At 48.1% G+C, this 19234-nt stretch overlaps 1 protein-coding gene across 3 annotated transcripts in view; it reads left to right on the top strand.

Annotated features, from left to right (window-relative positions):
* PLEKHG5 (pleckstrin homology and RhoGEF domain containing G5) overlaps nt 1-19234 on the top strand; it is a 125671-nt gene that overhangs the window by 71931 nt on the left and 34506 nt on the right. For all 3 annotated transcript variants that reach the window (XM_060258784.1, XM_060258786.1, XM_060258785.1), the window contains 6 exons: nt 10835-10958; nt 12425-12527; nt 12910-12970; nt 13607-13698; nt 14671-14807; nt 15438-15601. In XM_060258784.1, coding sequence (XP_060114767.1) covers nt 10835-10958; nt 12425-12527; nt 12910-12970; nt 13607-13698; nt 14671-14807; nt 15438-15601 — 681 coding nt within the window. The remainder of the gene's footprint in view (nt 1-10834; nt 10959-12424; nt 12528-12909; nt 12971-13606; nt 13699-14670; nt 14808-15437; nt 15602-19234) is intronic.

Raw genomic sequence — 19234 nt, 5'->3', positions numbered from 1 at the left:
AGGGGAATGCTGATTGCCACTTTCAAAGAATTATAGAATCATAGAGTTGGAAGGGTCCCCGAGGGTCATCTAGTCCATCCCCCTGCACAATGCAAGAAATTTACAAATACCTCCTCCCTAAATTCACAGGATCTTCATTGCTGTCAGATGGCCATCTAGCCTCTGACTTTGGGGTCAATCAGCAATTTTCTCCAGGCCAGGGTTCCTGGAGCATCTTCTGGGCATGGAGCAGGGGTCACTGGGTGTGTGTGTGGGGGGAGGCATTTGTGAATTTCCTGCACTGTGCAGGGGGTTGGACTAGATGACCCTGGAGGTCTCTTCCAACTCTATGATTCTGTTCTAAATAGCAACTCTGCATTGCAACTTTTCAAGTTTCTGACTTTGGAGTTTGATTCAAAGATCGAAGTTGGCATTTTGCTTTGGCTGTTGTAGCCTATGGGCTGGTGGCGAAAAGTGCCATCAAGTCACAGCTGAGTTAATGGCAACACCATAGAGTTTTCAAGGCAAGAGATGTCTAGAGGTGGTTTGCCATTGCCTGCCTCTGTGTGGCAACCCTGGAATTCCTTGGTGGTTTCCCATCCCGATACTATCCAGGACCCACCCTGTGGAGCTTCTGAGATCTAAGAAGGTTGGGCTAACCAGAGTGAGCCAGATCAGGGCCATGGCAGTGCTAGGTTGCTTTAAATTTAATCCATCTTCCTCAACAGTTTCCTGTATGCACTTTCTTTATTTGAACTATTTATATCCCACCCTTCAAACAAAACTCAGGGCGGCTAATGTCGATCACAAAAACCCAGACAAAATAATCTTCAAAAACATGCCTAGTACAAACATGAAAACATCTCAGTTTCACCCAAAGCAACAACTTACAGTTCATACTCCAATAAACTGAATGCCCTTTTTATATATATATAAACTTCCATAGCCAGCTATGTCAACAGGAAACTTTCTGAAATAAGGCTTTGCAAGCTTTCCAAAAGCCAAGGAAGGAAGGACTCTGGCCTGCGGATTTCAGGTGGCTGGTCTGTGATAATCGATCAACAGCTGAAAATGCATGATTTGGGACCAAAGCCAGTTGGGCTACTTAGTGGGACAACAAAAGAAATCAGTGATGGGAAATATGTCAGTGGAAGAGGTATGTGGTCCCGAGGTTATTAAAGGTTTGGCAGACTTTGAATGGTCTCCAAAAGCAGATCGGTAACTTGTGCAGCTGTTTTAGCATGGGTATAATCTGGTGCTATTGACCTGACTCAGTAAACCAATGGATAACTTCCTTTTACACTGGATCCCCTGAGTTGTCTTCAAGGGCAGCTCCACTTGAAGTAGGTTGCAGCAGTCCAGCCTACAGGGTGGATTTTATTTAAATTGTGATTTAAATTACTAGTCAAGGGGACTACCTTTACCTTTTTTTACATAACTTCTCATGAGCAAAAGCAAGAGTCAAGTGGCATCTTTAAGACTAACAAAGTTTTATTCAGAATATAAGTTTCCGTGTGCTAGAAGCACACTTCATCAGACAAAAGTACGGAATGGCAAACAGTCCTAAATATAGAGAAAGTGAGTAGTGAGTTAGTATGCAGAGTCATGGAAATGTTTTTTAGCAGATTAAAAGAGTCACAAGTTGGGGTCTGGGGTTTGTTAGTTTATGTTAACTGGGCTGAAACAACAACAGTTAACAAACACCAGGCCCCAATTTGTGACTCTTATCATCTGCTAAAAAACATTTCCATGACTCTACATAGCAACTCACTGCCCATTTTCTGTATATTTAGGACTGCTTGCCATTCCATGCTTTTGTCTGATGGTGTGCTTCGAGCACATGAAAGCTTGCGTTCTGAATAAAACTTTGTTGGTCTTAAAGGTGCAGCTTGACTCTTGCTTTGTTCTACTGCTTCAGACCAACACGGCTGCTCACCTGGATCTATTCTCATGATGTTGCTTCATTTGGTCTTCTAAGTAAGGCTACCAGCCTCCAGGTGGGAAAATTGCAAATAAAGGGAGGGAGTTATGTACAGAACACAATAGCAGAAAAACCACCGAAGTGTCGTAACCCACAAATCACTAGAATACTTTTAATATCAAACTCCTTCTGTTCATTCAATATGTAGTTCTTTTAAAGACATAGGAAATCCATATATAAGGTGAGGCCTCAAGATCTGGAATTACCGCTCATCTCCACAGGACAGGGATCAGTTCCCCTGAAGAAAAACCTGGCAGCTTTGGAGAGGATGGCCAGGTCTGACTCAAGAAATATCTGAGCACTTTGGGGCTGAGCCAGGAGCAAAGTTGTGACAAACGCGATTGAACTCCAAAGGGAGTTCTGGCCATCACATTTAAAGGGACTGCATGCCTTTTAAATGCCTCCCCTCCATTTGGAAATAATGAAGGGTAGGGGCACCTTCTTTGGGGGCTCATAGAATTGGACCCCCTGTTCCAATCTTTTTGAAACTTTGGGGGTACTTTCAGGAGAGGCACTAGATGCTATGCTGAAAATTTGGTGCCTCTACTTCAAAAAACAGCCCCCCCAAGCCCCAGATACCCACAGATCAATTCTCTATTATATGGGGAATCGATCTCCATAGGATATAATGGAGTGCCCAGCAGATACTCCCCCCTCCGCTTTCTGATAACTCTGAAGCGGAGGAGAGGGCCTCCAACCTGGGGGATCCCAGGTTTTCTCCAGAGCTCATGTCACAGGCATGTGGTATGCTAGGTACTGATAAGTGGAAAACGTCTCCCAGATGAAGACACTTGAAACAGTATTACAGGCTTTACTGTTAGAGGCTGATGACCATCCACTATATATTAAACTTCTTTAAAGGATGAATGTCTAATGTAACATCTTAAAATCCAAAACTTTTTTTCTGAAAAACAAAAACTATCTGCATTTGCAACACAGCCGACACTGGCACTTTATTTGTCCCGCGGAGTTGGGTGAATAGGCTTCAAGCGTCTTAAGTCGGCGATGGACATGATTAACTGCAAGCACTTTTGAAAATTTATTCCCTGCCCTTTATACCTTGTATTCATGAATTCTTGATAATACGCAATAATACATGATGCTGTAGTGTTTAAAAATCGATGAATTATATTTTTGAAGTAATTTTCATGAGTTGTTATTTTCCACAGTTTTTCGTGTTGTCGTATAAGTCACGTTGTCCTGTGGAATTCTCGGCTTCTCTACCCACCTGAGGGTTGGCAACCCTCGCTTTGGAGGACGGACAGACTTGATGTCCTTGTATCCTGCTGAGGTCCCTCCCCTCCCCAAAATCCCCACCTGGCCCCCCATCCCGAATTCTGAACCTGGAGCTGGCAACCCTACGCAGCAGGCTGTGCATTTTGTAGCAAGAAATCTTTTGCATACTTGGCTACGCCTCCCTGATGTAGCCAGTCCTCCAAGAGCTTACAAGGCCTACTGTAAAGGATTGTAGGGCCTACTGTAAAGGATCCCCATGATGTAGCCTAATATGCAAAGGAGTTCCTGCTGCAAAAAAAAGAGCCCTGCCTACAGGTAGAAGAACTTGATTAAAATGTTCCCAAACTGGGTCTTTTTTATGGCCTGTCACCATTATAGCCTAAGCCGGTTTTCCATGAGAGAGCAGGACTGTAGACCTCAAATTAAGGCAAGCTGCGAAGATCTGAAGGTTTCTGGAATGTGCTGCTCAGTCACTTTTACTTTTGTTTCTGCTTCTTGTCATGCCCTTTTGTAGCTGAACTCCAGACTTCTCCTTATCCATATCTCTCCTGTCCCCATGAATCCTTTATTCATTGTGCGCTTTTAGAAGAAGGTAAAGGATTGACTGCATATACCTACACCAACTTGCAGTGGGCTGGTAGGGTAGGCATCTGTTTTACAGTATTCTACCTATATGCATTATTTATTTTAAAACATTTTAAAAGATTTATTTTAAAACAGCATTGCTGTTAGCAAACAAGTTACCACTGAGGAGACAAACCAACAGTCTGGGAACTTTGAAACTCTCTGGTATCTTCTAGATACTGATTTTTATCCATCCTGCCTTGGGGTTGCACATGCAGCAGTGTGGCCAGATTAGCCGGGTCTTGAAGAGAGGACAGTTTCTCAATCCTATAAATTTGGAAAGTCTTTGCCACAGGTGTTTTGCAGAGCAATAGGGGAACCAAAAGCACCCCAAGAGGCTTCTTATATACTTAGGGAAGGGTAGCACTGGATGGCCAAAAGCAGGGAAGCAAATTCCTTCTACAGCCATTTCAGAGGGTAGCTGTCTTTGGCGGTAGAACAGTGAGGTCCAGGGCTGTTTTTTTTGAGCAGGAATGCATAGGAACGCAGTTCCAGCTGGCTTGGCATCAGGGGGCGTGGCCTTATATGAAAATGAGCTCTTGCTGGCCTTTTCCTAGAAAAAAGCCCTGTGTGAAACAATGGTGACATGACCTAATATGCAAATGAGTTCCTGCTGGCTTTTTTATACAAAAAAAGCCCTGGTGAGGTCTAAACCCTGGAGCACCTTCTAGACTAGAGCAAGGGGTCTATTGACCAGCGTTAGCTCCATCTTGTCTTCATTCTGTTTCATTCCGTATTGACTTGCTTCCTCTTAGTTTTACGGGCTCCCGGAAGTAATGCTGTATTCATTCATTGAGCCCATGCATCTGCACCAACTCTGATGCATTTGCAGAAAACGAGCTCTGATGAACGGCAGGGTTGGGCGTGGAGTCATGAATGTTGTGCAGTGCTGTGCGTGAACAGAAAGAGGAGACATTCCGCAAGGTGTTTGCCCAGACTGGTCGCAGGGTGGAAAAAACCCACAGAGATGCAGTTCTGATGGGTATACTAGGATCTGACATATTACTAGGCCTTCCCTGAGTTATCAAAGGCAAATGGCATAAAAACTTCTGGTCCGCTTGTGCTACAGTTGAAACGTATCTGTTTCCCAGATTCTCCAGTTTCTTCTGGGCAAGTTCTGATGGCCAAAGTTTTTGCTGCGTGCAGCTAGTCGCTGATTGATGTTCTGTCATCCAAAGTGTGTTTAACATCTGGCAGCTAACATTCTGTAGGAGTCGGTGATGATCAGAGATGCAGCGGTGAATATTCGACAGGCTTATGTAGCCGAAAGCAATAGCGGCATGTTTTCAATCTACTCCTTCCTAGGAGGTCAGGATGGTTGTAGGGTTGCCAACTCTGGGTTGGGACATACCTGGAGATTTGGGGTGAAGCCTGGAGAAGCTGGGGTTTGAGGAGGGGAGTGATCCTACTGGGGTATAATGTCATACAGTTTATCCTCCAAAACTGCTGTTTCCTCCAGAAGAACTGATCTCAGAAGACCAAGTTGTAATTCTGGGAGATTTCCAGCCCCCCCCCCCGCCCCCGGAGGTTGGTAGCCTTAATGGCATGCATACCTTTATTTTTTACCTTTTTGAATATTTGGCACCTGTAATTTGACATCCTATGATACGTGATTACAGTGTTTGACAGCTGACATGCAGTAGTGAGGAGTGCCTGACAGAATCTGATAAACAGAATGTGCAGTGAGTGATACATACAACCATATAATTATTTATATTTTTATTTATTTAAGACATTTTTAATGCTGCCTTTCTACCCAAACAGAGTTCCCAAGGCAGCAGACATTAAAACAGAACTCTCTGAGAGTATTTTGTAGCTGACACACAATGGGGGGATTGTAGTCATTGATTGCTGAAAGCAGATTTCCTATCGAAGCCTGATAAGACAGACTCCAGGAGTCTGAAACACACCCACCTTGGCTTTTTGACACACACTGAGTAAAGTACTTTCAGTGCACTTCAATGATTATTTTGCAAGTAGATTTTCCTGTTTCACGCAGTAACCCAGTTGCAAATAGGGTTGCCGGCTCTGGGAAATACCTGGAGGTCTGGGGGAGAGCGTTTAGAGTATGATGGACCCTGCAGATGGGAGAGACTTCAGTGGGGCTAACGCCATAGAGTCCACCTTCCAAAGCGGCCATTTTCTCCTGATGAACTGGTCTTCCGGCTGGAGATCAGTTGTAATCCCAGGAGATCTCCAGCCACCACTTGGAGAGTGGCAGCCCTAGAACTTGCAAAATGAAATGAAAACTAGTTGAAACTGCACTGTTCAGCGAATCCTAAAACTTCTGGGAGTTTTGAATAGTTGAAATTGTAGCAAAGGCCGTTCCAGTGGGCTGTGTTATGTCGCCCCCTGCTGGCCTATCTGCCTTTTGGTCAATCAATCTATCCATTTCCTCTTTTTTTGTCAAGTCACAGCTGATTTGTGTGTACTCATATGGTTTTCAAGGGAAGAAATGTTCAGAGGTGGTTTGCCATTGTCTGCCTCCGCATCAGGACCTTGGATTTCCTTGGAGATCTCCCCTCAAAATACTAGCCAGCGCCGACCCTGGCTAGATAGCCATCTGACAGCAATGCTGATTCTGTGAACTTAGGCAGATCATGAGGAGGGCAGGAAGGGTTGCATCAGTGCTTAGTTCTCGGGGCCCAGGGAAATGCTGATCAGCACTTTGGGGTCAGACAGCAATTTTTCTCCAGGCCTGTTTGGCCAGGGATCCTGGAGGGGTTTTCTTTGCCATCTTCTGGGTGTGCGGCAGGTGTCACTGAGGGTCGTGGGCAATGCTTCCTCTAAGCTGTGGAGTCTAGAGAGCCAGTTTGGTGTAGTCGTCAAGTGTATGGAGTCTTATCTGGGAGAACCGGGTTTGATTCCCCACTCCTCCACTTACACTTGCTGGAATGGCCTTGGGTCAGCCATAGCTCTCGCAGGAGTTGTCCTTGAAAGGGCAGCTGCTGTGAGAGCCCTCTCAGCCCCACCCACCTCACATCACAGGGTTTCTGTTGTGGGGGAAGGAGATAAAGGAGATTGTAAGCCGCTCTAAGTCTCTGATTCTGAGAGAAGGGCAGGGTATAAATCTGCAGTCTTCTTCTTGTAAGCAAAAATTCTACTTTGTAAGCTACTGGCATTAAAGTTGGGAGCTACTGCATAAATTAGTTTGCTCTGGGGCCGTTTTTCCTGAGCTAAGACAAAAATGTGTGAGCTGGAGGCTAAAAAACTATGAGCTAGCTCACACTAACTCAGCTTGCAGGGAACACTTGTCAGGGGTATTTGTGAATTTCCTGCATTGTGCAGAGGGTTGGACTAGATGACCCTGGAGCTACCTTCCAGCTCTATGATTCTGTGGCCCTTCTTAGCTATCAAGAACTGACAAGATTGGTCAGAGCTAAATTACTATAACTGCATAAGATCCTAAAATCATTTACCAGAATCCATACTTAAAAGATCAGACTGTAGACCACATTTCCTGTCCAGTTGACCTTAGGTCATTGGACAGTTGCTTCTTATTTTTAGAAATTCTTATTTTGGAAATGAAGCCAATTAATTCCTATCTACTCCCTTCCCCCGCAGATTCAGACGGCCCTAAGAGATATTTCTTTGTTGCCATCCGTGGGCATTGTTGTGTGTGGGCAGAAAGGTCACAGGGCACTGAGCAGCACACCCCTCCTCCCCAAGGGCCTGGCTGTGCATTTAAAAATACCGCCCCCCTCACTGGTCGATGCCGAACTGCCCTGGGCACAGCACGGCCTCTGCTCACAATCGGAGGAAACACTCTGGTTGCCGGTGCATTGTTCTGCAGCAGACACTCGTTTCCTTTGCCCCAAGAGGGGGACACTGATAGGCCAACGCTAACCCCATGGCCTCTTCTACAGCTGACTCAGAGATGGGGCCATAGCTTCAGCCAAGGAGCTGCCTTTTGCTACTGCTGATGGTTTGTATTTAGGATAGAAAGACAGGAGGGGTGACTCTTTCCTAGTGGCGCTTCTGTTCTAGCTGAAGGGGAGGGTTTAATGGTTTTGGGGAGGCATACAAGTGGTGTGGGCTGCTCCATATATGGGAAGGAGACGGGCTTTTTTTTTTAGCAGGAACTCACAGGAACGCAGTTCTGGCTGACTTGGTGTCAGGGGATGTGGCCTAATATGTAAATGAATTCCTGCTGGACAAAAAAAGCCCTGTATGAAACAATGGTGATGTCGGGGTGTGTGGCCTAATATGCAAATAAGTTCCTGCTGAGCTTTTTCTACAAAAAAAAAAAGCCCTGGGAAGGAGTAGGGAGTCATGCCTTGGCAGGAGGGACTGCAGACAACTTTTCTGAAGAAATGAGGAGAGGGCAGTTTTCCTGCTGCTGAACGGAGGTCAGATAAGTCTAAAATTGCATATCCGTGTGATGTTCCACCTTTAAAGTGGTCCTCGGTTGCTGTGCATGTAGCATTAGCTTGTCAGGGACCTGTGGCTCCGGTGGGTGTAGCACTGGTTATATTTGACGTCATCCACTGGGAGTGACGTGTTGGAGTAGTGTCAGTCAGCATGCCTGGATGTTGGGTGGTGGTGGTGGTGCTACATTGCTCTAGACATGTAGCATATGTTTGATCCACTTCATGGGATGCCGCTCTTTGTTCTTGACCTGGGAGCTTCTCTCTGACCCCTCCTCTCTCTCCAGGCTGTTTGTTTTATACCACTCTCCTCTCAGTTCTTCCTGGAGTCAGACACACACATCTGCAGGTCTCTCCTGCAGAAGCAGTGCCCTCTTACTCCCATATCTGTGATGCCAAATTAGCCAGCCCTTTGCAATAGGAAATAGTATTATTTCATTAAGCATCATTGTCAACATGGGAGGGCCACACCAATAAGTGATGTTAGCCCCACTTGGCATTATGTAGAAAGGGGGGCTCAAGGGAAGATTGACTCCTACCCATATATTGGTTTACTGGTTGCATAGTTTCTCCTGAGGTAGAATGTTAAACGTTTGGAGGGAAATTTGGTGTGCAATCCTAAGCAAAGCTATGCCTTTCTGATTCCATTGACATCAGTGGGCTTAGAAAGGTACAGCTCTGTTTAGGGTGGCAACTGCCAGTCTGTCAATAAAATGGCCTGCATCTCAATTTCGTATTTTACTCTTTTTGCATGTGCAGTGCAGCTACAAGGGGTTGTTGGGGACTTGTCACAGAGATCTGGTGAGCACTTGAGGGGCTCATAGGAAGAGACACATTGCAATACAATGAGCTCTTTTGTGTGAGCTTCTTTGCAGTGCCCCCTTCTCATTAGTGTATTGCTGTTGCCTCAGTGCCTGAGTCAAAAATGACTTAACACAAACACACAAGCTGACGTTAAGTGCTGGTATGGCCCACAAACCAGCACTTAGGTCCAGTGAAAGCAGTGTAAGTGAGCATGCTGAAACATGCATTGGCTTGGAGGTCTCTAGGGATCAAGATAGCCAGTACATTTTCTCTTAGAACCCTGCAATGAAAAGGGCTAGATACCTAAATAAACTAAAGCTGGGAACAGGTGCATTGTTGCAATAGATCATTATAACAGAAGTAGAAGAAGAGTTGGTTTTTATACCCTGCTTTTCTGTACTCGGAGTCGCAAAGCGACTTACAATTTCCTTCCCTTCCTCTTCCTGTAACAGTTTACCTTGTTAGGCAGATGGGGCTGAGAGAGGTCTGGGAGAATTGTGACTGGCCCAAGGTTACACTGCATGCTTCATGTGGAGGAGTGGGGAATCAAACCCTGGTTCTCTTGGTCAGAGTCCATCGCTTTCGGCTACTACACCGTGCTGAGGATATAATGCTATAGCGATGCAGCTATTGCTGATTTTTAAAAAACCCTGAAAGCCTTTTGGTGGAAGAGAAATGGGTACCACAAGGACTGAAGTAAGGAAAATGGTGCCAGTGTTGTCAGGCCTTGCACAGATGTGCACCTTCCTGTCCAGATGCTATCCAAAGGGACTTTGATTTGCAGTCTTTCCCAAAAGGTTATACCAAACCACATTGCAGGAAACCTGGGGGGGGGGGGGGCAGGACCTAGAAGATGAGGTCTCGTGGGTGCTCCCAAACGCAGTGCTCCTGTAGGGAAGCTGGAGCCAAACATCCACATGGAAACAGGTACAAGGCAGCTTTGTGCATTCCAGTCTGTATTTGAGCCTCCCCCCCACTTAAAGAAGGAAGGAGACTTCGTAAGAGGGTGACATTCTTTTTTTTCTTTTCTGTTTGCATTCGTTGAACTGACAGGCGGCTAGAAGGGGAGAGCAGAAGTTCAGATGAACAAACCCGGTGCCCTTCCCGAGCAGAGGAGCCCCAGGATCAATGTGTCCTTTTGTGCAGAGCTTGGTTGTTCTCTCAGTCTTTAATTATGGATAAAAATACATGTGGAACAGCACTGGGGGGGGGATGAACCACCTAAGGAATTCTGCTTGCGTGTGCTTCTCTGGCTAGAAACAGACACACATGCAATCAGCGCCGTCCTGTGGGTTTTTGTATCTTCAGCTTCTCATCCTCAAGCAGAAAAAAAAAAGTTTTGTTTCAAGATGCCCGAAGAGCCACAGGATGCCAAATTGGAGGCTGTTTTAAATACCTCTTCCCCACTATGGTGCAAGGCATTGGTCTGCACTGGCAGGGGAGATCCAAAGGCGACCAAGGGCTCTGTACCTTTCCAAGCTATGGAGGAGATAGATGCTGGTGGTTCTTCCTTTCCTCTCTCCTGTATGGGAAATGGTGCGTGTTGAAATGCCCCTCTTCTCTGCAGCTCTTAAGGGTACCCAGGGCTTTTTTTGTAGCAGGAACTCCTTTGCATATTAGGCCACACACCCCTGATGTAGCCAACCCTCCAAGAGCTTACGGGGCTCTTTGTAAAGGGCTTCCTGTAAGCTCCAGGAGGTTGGCTACATCAGGAGGTGTTGCCTAATATGCAAAGAAGTTCCGGCTACAAAAAAAGTCCTGTTGATATTGAAACTGGCCTTCAGTTTGACCAGGTTGGCTTTGCCTCACGATGGTTTCTTTCTTTCCCTTCCCGCATTCCCAGGTATGCCACCACGCCGAGTGCCAGCAGCTGAACCACAACAGCCCCCTCCACTTGTGCGAGACGTGTGACGGACGCTTCCACAGCGCCATGCATTTTGACGGCCACATCCGCTTCGACTTGCAAGGTGACCCTGGCCAGGCTGTGTGTGGGTGTGTATGTGCATTAGTGTGAATGCAGGGTCAAGAGCAGAGCAGAGGCCTGGTCCTTGATCCCCGGACACCCCCAAAGGCATCATCGTTCCACGTTTTCCTGTACAGTCTTCAAGCCCAGATGTTAATCCTTTTAAACCCTAAAAAAAACCCACCCCCAATCAATTTATGTTTCTTTGCTGGGTGGAAGGGCAAGCTTTTAAAGGGGCTAGATATTTCTTGAGGGCCATCAGTTGTTGACTCTTACTGTCACAACCGGTTAAAATTGTTTCCTAGCCACTGGAATACCTAGTTTTGCCACCCTCCAGGTGGGGCCTGGAGATCTCCCAGAATTACACCTGATTTCCTGAGATCAGTTCCCATGAAGCAAATGGCTTCTTTGGAGGGAGGACTGGATGGCATTATACCCCACTGAGCTCCCCTCTCCTAAGCAGCTCCTGCTGCCCCCAGCCTCGATTCCCAAATCTCCAGGAACTGTCCAGCTTGGAGCTGGCAGCCCTAGAAATGCTGCTCTTTAACAGCTAATCCCGATAAGAAGGCCAGTTTGTGCTTCTGGGAAATGCTTTTGCCTGTGCTTATTTGTTCCAGAAGGCCATGGGAGAGCCCTGCAAGATCTCACCAAAGGCCCATTTAGCCCAGGGGTGGCTACACTGTGGCTCTTTCACACATACTGTGTGGCTCTAGAAGCCCCCACCACCCTGTTGGGCAGCTTGGAGAAGGCATTTCTCTCTTTAAATTACTTCTCCAAGCCAAGCCAGCCAGCGGCTTGGAGAATGCTTATAAGTTAAAGTTGTTTTCTTTTGACTTCCACCTACCTTTCCCATCTGTTTTCCTCCCTTCCTCCCTCCCTTTGGTGTAGTGAGAGAGCCAGTTTGGTGTAGTGATTAAGTGTGCAGACTCTTATCTGGGAGAACCGGGTTTGATTCCCCACTCCTCCACTCGCACCTGCTGGGATGGCCTTGGGTCAGCCAGAGCTCTGGCAGAGGTTGTCCTTGAAAGGGCAGCTGCTGTGAGAGCCCTCTGAGCCCCACCCCCCTCACAAGGTGTCTGTTGTGGGGGGAGGAAGATAAAGGAGATTGTGAGCCCCTCTGAGACTCTTCGGAGTGGAGGGCGGGATATAAATCCAATATCATCATCATCATCATCATCATCATCATCATCATCATCATCATCATCTCCTCCTCCCTCCCTCCCTCCCATCTGTCTTGCAGCTCTCAAACATCTGATGTTTATTCTATGTGGCTCATGTTAAGCAAGTTTGGCCACCCTTAGCCCATCATCCAGCACTCAACAAGTGTTGGGGAGGTGGGTGGGGCTTTGAGAAGCTCACAGGCAGCACTTGAAGCCTGGTGCTGACCTGCCGCCTGCAATGTCTCCCTAGGGGAGGAGGAGTGTGACTGAGGCTCTTGCAGCACATGAATCCATTCCCTCCAACTTTCAGGTTCTGTCCTGGCCCGGAATGTCTCCACGCGGTCCTGCCCACCACGCACCAGCCCTGCTTCAGATGTGGAGGAGGAAGACGAAGGGCTGATGGATGGAAGAGGGTGAGTGCCGGGGAGAGCTGCCTGGCCACTGCTGAATTCAGGAAAAACTCTCAGCATCTAGAAAATGAGCAGCTCAGGGGGGAGAAAGTTCCTAAGATAACTTCCTTTCTGATATGCTGGTCATGGGCAGACAACTGTTTGTTTGGATTTTTAAAAATAAAATGTGCATGTTTGGGGAATTAAAAGATATGACCTCTACACCTGCACCATTGAAAGCTCCATAGTTCTGTAAACGTCTGTAAAATCCTCCTGGTGCAGGTGGGGGAGTTCTTTCTTGCACTGGAAAAATGTCTTTGCTTGCCTTCCCCCAGTTATGGTGGTAAAGAGAGAACAGAGCTTTTTTTATTGAGGCCAGGTCTGTCTCCTTGTTTGTCTTTTGCAGGGATAAGAAAGGTTCAGCACTGAAATTGCCCAAGAAGAAGGCCAGGAGGCGACACACAGATGTAAGGGCACTTGGCTTCTGCCCCCATCCTACTTTCTCAAAACTCCAAAAATTCCCACAAGATCAACAAGAATGCTGCCCCCTTCCCTGCACTCTTGAAGATTCTAGGCATTGGCCTGATGAACATTTGTTCATTGGGAAAGCAGTTGTTGGCATGGGTAATGGGTAGGGAGACCAGGCCTCCCACTATACTTGGGACACCTCCCAGTCTAGACCCCCTCTCCAATTTCCCACTGCCACATAACAGACCAGTGGGGGGGGAATGGGGAGAGGTGATTTGGCATCACAGTGTCACTTTTGGTGCAGAAGTGAGCATGTCGGGGCAACGGTCTAGGATTCATGTCACTTCCAGCATGAAACAGGAAGTGATATCATTGCATCAGCCCGATGTCCCAGGATTTACCACAAACACTGAGTGAATCATACAGTGTCCCCCCAGGGTGATAATGTCACTTCTGTTTTCACGCTGGAAGTGATGTTGTGCCGTGGTGTGATGCGGAAGAGCTGGTCTCTGGCCCCCACATTCTCCCATCAGGGTGCCAGTTGTGGCTGGCAATTCTAATAAGGCGGGGCTGATGAATGCCGATCCCTGCTTTGGGGTTGAGATCATGTCCCCTTGTGCTAATTTCTCTCCCAGGACCCTAGCAAGGAATGCTTCACTTTGAAGTTTGATTTGAACGTGGACATCGAGACCGAAATTGTGCCAGCCATGAAGAAGAAGTCACTGGGGTAAACACATCAAAGATAGCCTGGGAATTGGGAAAGGGGTACATGTGGGTTTTGAGAGCCTCAGCAGCCACTGAGAAACGGCATGGGATTCTTCCTAAGATAGCGCCAGTGTTTTTGCGCTCTGGTGCAGAATTCTACCCAGTTGCTCGGTGAGAAGTTCACCTGTTCCCACCTTCCTTGCCAGCGAGCATGAAGGCATTGGATGAGTGACAGGTGAAATCCTGAATCCTCATAGCTCAGGTAGTTTGCTCCTGTACAAAATCCATTATGCAGAAAAACCTACTTGTAGTCATGCAAGCAAGTAGTTCTCCTGAAGGAACAGTGCTTCCATTTGCAGAAGAGATAGCAGTGATTTCCATCAATTCCACCCTCCCACGCAGACCCTCACTTTGTCCCTTGAGCTGTTCCTGAGGGTCCACTGACCTCCCTAGGAATAGAATTGAGGGAGGGAGGTTTGGAAGGAGGAGGAGGAGGAAGTGGGAAAGTCCTGCTCTGTGAAATCCATGAGTAGTGCCTGCTGCTGTCCAGTTTCACATTTTTGATTTTCTCTTCTAACAGCAGTGGCTGAATGCTCTCCATTGTGTTAGGCTGCAGGCACAGGGTTAGTCTGAAGCAATGGTGCCATTCTGCCTGGCCTGCTGCCCATACTAAGCCTCTGAGCATACTGCTCTGTCTTTTCATCTACCATCATCAAAACGTATTCCAAACTGCAAAAGACTACTGCATGCAAAACACATTGATACCCACCGATAAGTCATATGACTTTTGATGCCCATTTTGCACTTGTGCCCGAGTGCCTTTATTGCAGCAACCTAGTTACATTCCTTTGGGCCAGTATGAGGTGCTTTAGCTCCTGGTTGTTTCCTGTCAAAGGCAGGTGCATCCTGGTTGTAGTGTGCAGGAGGGACTCTCCAGTGCTTCTTTGCAGTGGCTGTGCCATTTATGGGCTCTCTCTTCTTCCCTTCGATGCAGTGAAGGGCTGTTGCCAGTGTTTGAGAGGAAAGGCATTGACCTGTCAAAGGTGGATATTTACCTGGATCAGTCCAACACGCCCCTCTCACTCAATTTCGAAGCCTACCGATTCGGGGGCCACTACCTGCGTGTGAAAGGTAGGCACTGGTGGGTTTTTCTGGGAGTGAGGTTATCGAATTGTGCTAAAGATGCTGTCGGATCGGATTTGCGTGTTTTATACTTGAAACATTTTATCTCGTTATAAGGGATGGAAAGTCACCGAGATAGGCAATAAACAAATAGATCAGATAGAATTAAAAGCGACGAGGCCTGCTGCAGCTGCAGGAGACCAGAAACACGTCTGTAGGAGGCCAGAAATCCAGGAGACCGGACTAGTGTTCAGATGACCACCCAGGACCAATGTTCCCTCGAAGATGCAGAGTTTTATTATCAAAAATTCTACTTTGCGAGCTGTTGGCATTAAAGTTACGAGCTACTGGCGTTAAAGTTGTGAGCTGCTGCATAAATTAGTATGCTCTGGGGTCATCCTTCCTGAGCTAAGACAAAAACGTGTGAGCCGGAGGCTAAAGATCTGTGAGCTAGCTCACTCTCACTCAGCCTAGAGAGAACATTGCTCAGGGCGGGATGGATGCGGCTGCCTTGCCAAGCAGTTCCAGGCACATGGTGGCTGATGAGCATACACCCCAAGACAAGCATGGCTGCCCAGCGTTTGGTTGGAGAATCCAAGTGCTGACTTGTGGTGCCCTTTCTCTCTTTTTCCATTTCAGCCAAACCTGGGGATGAACTCAAAGTGGAGCAGGCGGTGAAAGACTTCAAGTCCCTCAGCTTGCCCATCATGCACCCCTCCGGCCCTGGCTCCTCCTTCCCCTGTACCCCCTCCCTGGACCGGCTGGAGCACCTGCCGCTTCGCAGAGAGAACGCTGATATCCTGGTGAGTGGGGAGTGGGGGAGGCTTAGGGTGGCTGCAGCTCAGGAACGGGGGCGCTAGAAGCCCGTTGGGGCTGCTGGGGTGCAACAAATCGAGTGGGACTGAAGGTCTCGAGTTCAAGGAGAGTCCAGAACAGGTCGTTCATCTGCTTTGCTGAGTCATTTTCTCCTCCCAAGAGACATTTTAAAGCCACTGAATGCGGAACTCCCCTCCATCCAGTTTCAATCCCGCCTTGGATATGAAACTGATCTGGCTTAGATTGCTGTGTGCTTGGGGGCTCTTTCTCATTTGGAGGGGGGGCTGCTACCAGAAGAGGGCATTGCAGGAGGGCCAGCTGCTGAGGAGTTGTCTTTGGTGGGCAACTGGATAGTGTGCTGCTGTTGTATTAGAGCGATCGTTTATGACTGGCTTGGCGTGTCCACACGGGGAAATCCAGTTGTGTATGTCGATGGGTAACTGCTGCAAAGGTTTCCAGATCTAGCTCGCTCACCAGTCTGTCCGACATGTCTGTCAGCAATGGTAACCAGGTCGACCTCAGTTGTGCTCATTCCGTTGGGTTGCGTGTGTGCATGGAGCGCCGCAGCAGAGCAAAGTATGCCAGAGGGAAATTAGCCTCTCGCGGTCCAGTAAGAGAGGCAGCTTTGCCAACAGGTGGCTTCAAGGGCTGGACACCTGTGGCTTTGGGGCAAGGGGAGGGGTCTCTTGTTCCTCTCATTTGAACAGCTCTCACTCATGCCTTGTGAGCAGATGAGCTCGGTGCGGTTGTGCTGAGAGCACATGTTTCTAATGTGCTTCTATGGCAATATTTGCTCAGTCCTCACTCCAGTACAGGGGTGGCCAGAGGCACATAGAATAAATGTCAGGTGTTTGAGAGCCATAAGATATGAACGTCAGATGTTTGAGGGAGGGAGGGAGGAAGGAAAATAGATGGGGAGGGAGAGATGGAAAAAAGCAACTTTAACTTTAAATGCATTCTCCAAGCCACTGGCAGGCTTGGCTTAGAGAAGTTATATAAAGAGAGAAATGCCTTCTCGAAGTCAGCCGATGGGGTAGTGTGGGCTTCAAGCTGCAGTTTGGCCACCCCTGCTCCAGAGCCATATCTGAGAAAGAGCTGGACAGGGCCAGCTCCAGCCATATTTCTGTCCCAAGTGAGACCACTCTCAGGGTCTTGACAGGCAAGGAATGGTTTTCCTTACTGTAGCTCCTTCCCCATGTTCCAGAAGCAGGGGCTCTGAGGAGATGGAGATGGAGTCAGGAACTGAAGGAGTGGCAAAATCCAACCTCTTGCCCCAGAGCTTGCTTTCCGGGGGGATTCTGGGAAGCAGGCAGGGCTGTGGAGCTCCTCTGCTTGAGCGCTTAAGCAGTCTGGCTGCTCAGTATTGTGTGAGGCCAACTTTCAGCTGAGATTTGCATAGTTTTGTGTTGTTTCCCCCCCTCGTCCTCGCTGCCTCCTTGATCTTTGCCTATGGGTGGAACCGCCTGCCCCTGATTCTCTGAGCCAAGCAGGAATTACAGCTTTGCCTACCTGTTCCAAAGGTGAGCTGAAGAACCTTGACCCAGCCAGCCTGCGCCGAGGACAGTCAGGCGGAACCTCCAGAGGAGGGTGCAGCTTCTCTCGTGTGTTCTTGATGTAGGCCTTTTGACATGGAAGTCTTTTTAGCAGACCCTGATCTTGTGCTTGGGGGTATCTCCCCACGTCCCTGCTTTGGCCTGCCAGTCCCTGGCCCTCAAAGCTGTTTTCCCAACCTCCTCCATCTCTACTATCCAGTAACCATGGCAAATGGAGTTTTTCAAACTGCAGCTTCTTCGCCAACAGCTTGCGGAATAATTTTTGGGAAGAGGGTCACCGGGGTCCCATCCGGCATGATGAGGAAGCGCTCTTACTCCGAAGAGTGGGGACGGTTCAGCGGCATGGTGTGAATCATGCCGAGTTCCAAATGGAAGACCTGGCGAGTCTCCAGCGACCGGACAACCGTGGTGCCTCGTGGGAAATACAGTACCCACATTCGTGAACCCCCAGCTAGAGACCCGCAGAGAGCCGGACTGCTGTCTCTAGCACCTGGATTTGTTGCCACCAGGGTCCGGTTGTATAATTCTCAGCTTGGCGGTCCTCCAGCCCCCCAAGAGGGGGTGATACCTGGGAGAGGCCCTTTCCACCAGGACAAAGAGGCCTCAGGCCTGCGACCTTACCATCGGCTGAGTCAGCAGCGGAATCCAGCGGGTCTGGGCCTCTTGTTCCAAGATGCGGCAGGCGGTGGCATGCTGGGAAGCCAGGGACGTGGGCCGAATGTGAGTAGAGAGGTAGAGGGCAGGAAATCTCTGTATAACAGCCGATAGGTGAAATATTTGGGGGAATGTTGGTCCCCTTCAAGGCTAGAGCATGACAGAGAGATGAGAAATTCCTGGGGGAAATTTAGCATTATGATTCTTGGCTCTTCAGACCATCAGGAAGGCCCCGATGGCTCTTGTTTACATGCTTTTGTGGCCGTGATTGGCATTATTTCAATAGCACTTTGCGTTTACACAGCACTTCAGGTTGTTGAAAGGTCTTATCTGTTCCTCTCCATCACCCTTACCAATGCTCTAGTGCAGGGATGGCCAAACTGTGGCTCGGGACCCACATGTGACTCTTGAAACCCCCAACATCCCTTCGGCCAGCTTGGAGAAAGGATTTCTCTCTTTAAATCACTTCTCCAAGCCAGATGGTGGCTTGGAGAATGCTTTTAAAATTGAAGTTGCTTTATTTTCACCTTTCTCTCCCCCATCTATTTCCTTTCCTTCCTTCCTTCCTTCCTTCCTTCCTTCCTTCCTTCCTTCCTTCCTTCCTTCCTTCCTTCCTTCCTTCCTTCCTTCCTTCCTTCCTTCCTTCCTTCCTTCCTTCCTTCCTTCCTTTCTTCCTTCCTTCCTTCTTTCCTGCCTGCCTGCCTGCCTGCCTGCCTGCTCTCAAATATCTGAAGCTCATGTCTTGTGGCTCTCAAACATCAGGCATTTATTCTATGTGGCTCTTACATTGAGCAAATTTGGCCACCCCTGCCGTAGCACATAAGCTACAAGAATTATCCTGTTGTGATACTGAGAAGTGACTGGTCCTCCTACAGCCAGCTGGGGGAGTTCATGGCTTTCAGATTGCACCCTGACCTAACATAGTATTGCACCCTGGCCTCCCCCCCCCCCCCGTTTTCTCAGTGGTTTGCTGTGTGCAACACCGCAGGGCCAATTATGCTTGCACAGCTTGAGATTCCACACATACCCCTCCGCAATCTGGACACAGAAGCCCCCTGGTTATGCTGCTTGCCTTGGCAGTGATAGACATGTACCTGAAAGTCTGTGTGGTGTAGTAATTGTGAGTGTCAGACTAGTATCTGGGAGATCCAGGTTCAGATCTCCCCCCTCTGCTATGGAAGCTCACTGGGCAATCTTGGGCCAGTCACATTCTCTCCACTAACTCACCTCACAGGGGTTTTGTGAGGATAAAATGGAGGAGAGGGGAATGATGTAAGCCTCTTTGGGTTCCCTTTGGGGAGAACGGCAGGGTATAAATGAAGGAAATGGCTACATTTTTATGGCTTGTGTAATGTATAATACGTGATCTTGCAGTCTGGGTTTCTTCCAGAGCTATGATAGAGAGAAACACAA

This window comes from Heteronotia binoei, chromosome 18 (genome assembly GCF_032191835.1).
Source record: "Heteronotia binoei isolate CCM8104 ecotype False Entrance Well chromosome 18, APGP_CSIRO_Hbin_v1, whole genome shotgun sequence".
Taxonomy (NCBI): Eukaryota; Metazoa; Chordata; class Lepidosauria; order Squamata; family Gekkonidae; genus Heteronotia; species Heteronotia binoei.
The sequence above is the reverse complement of the archived record's forward strand: the minus strand, read 5'-3'. Positions and strand labels throughout refer to the sequence as shown.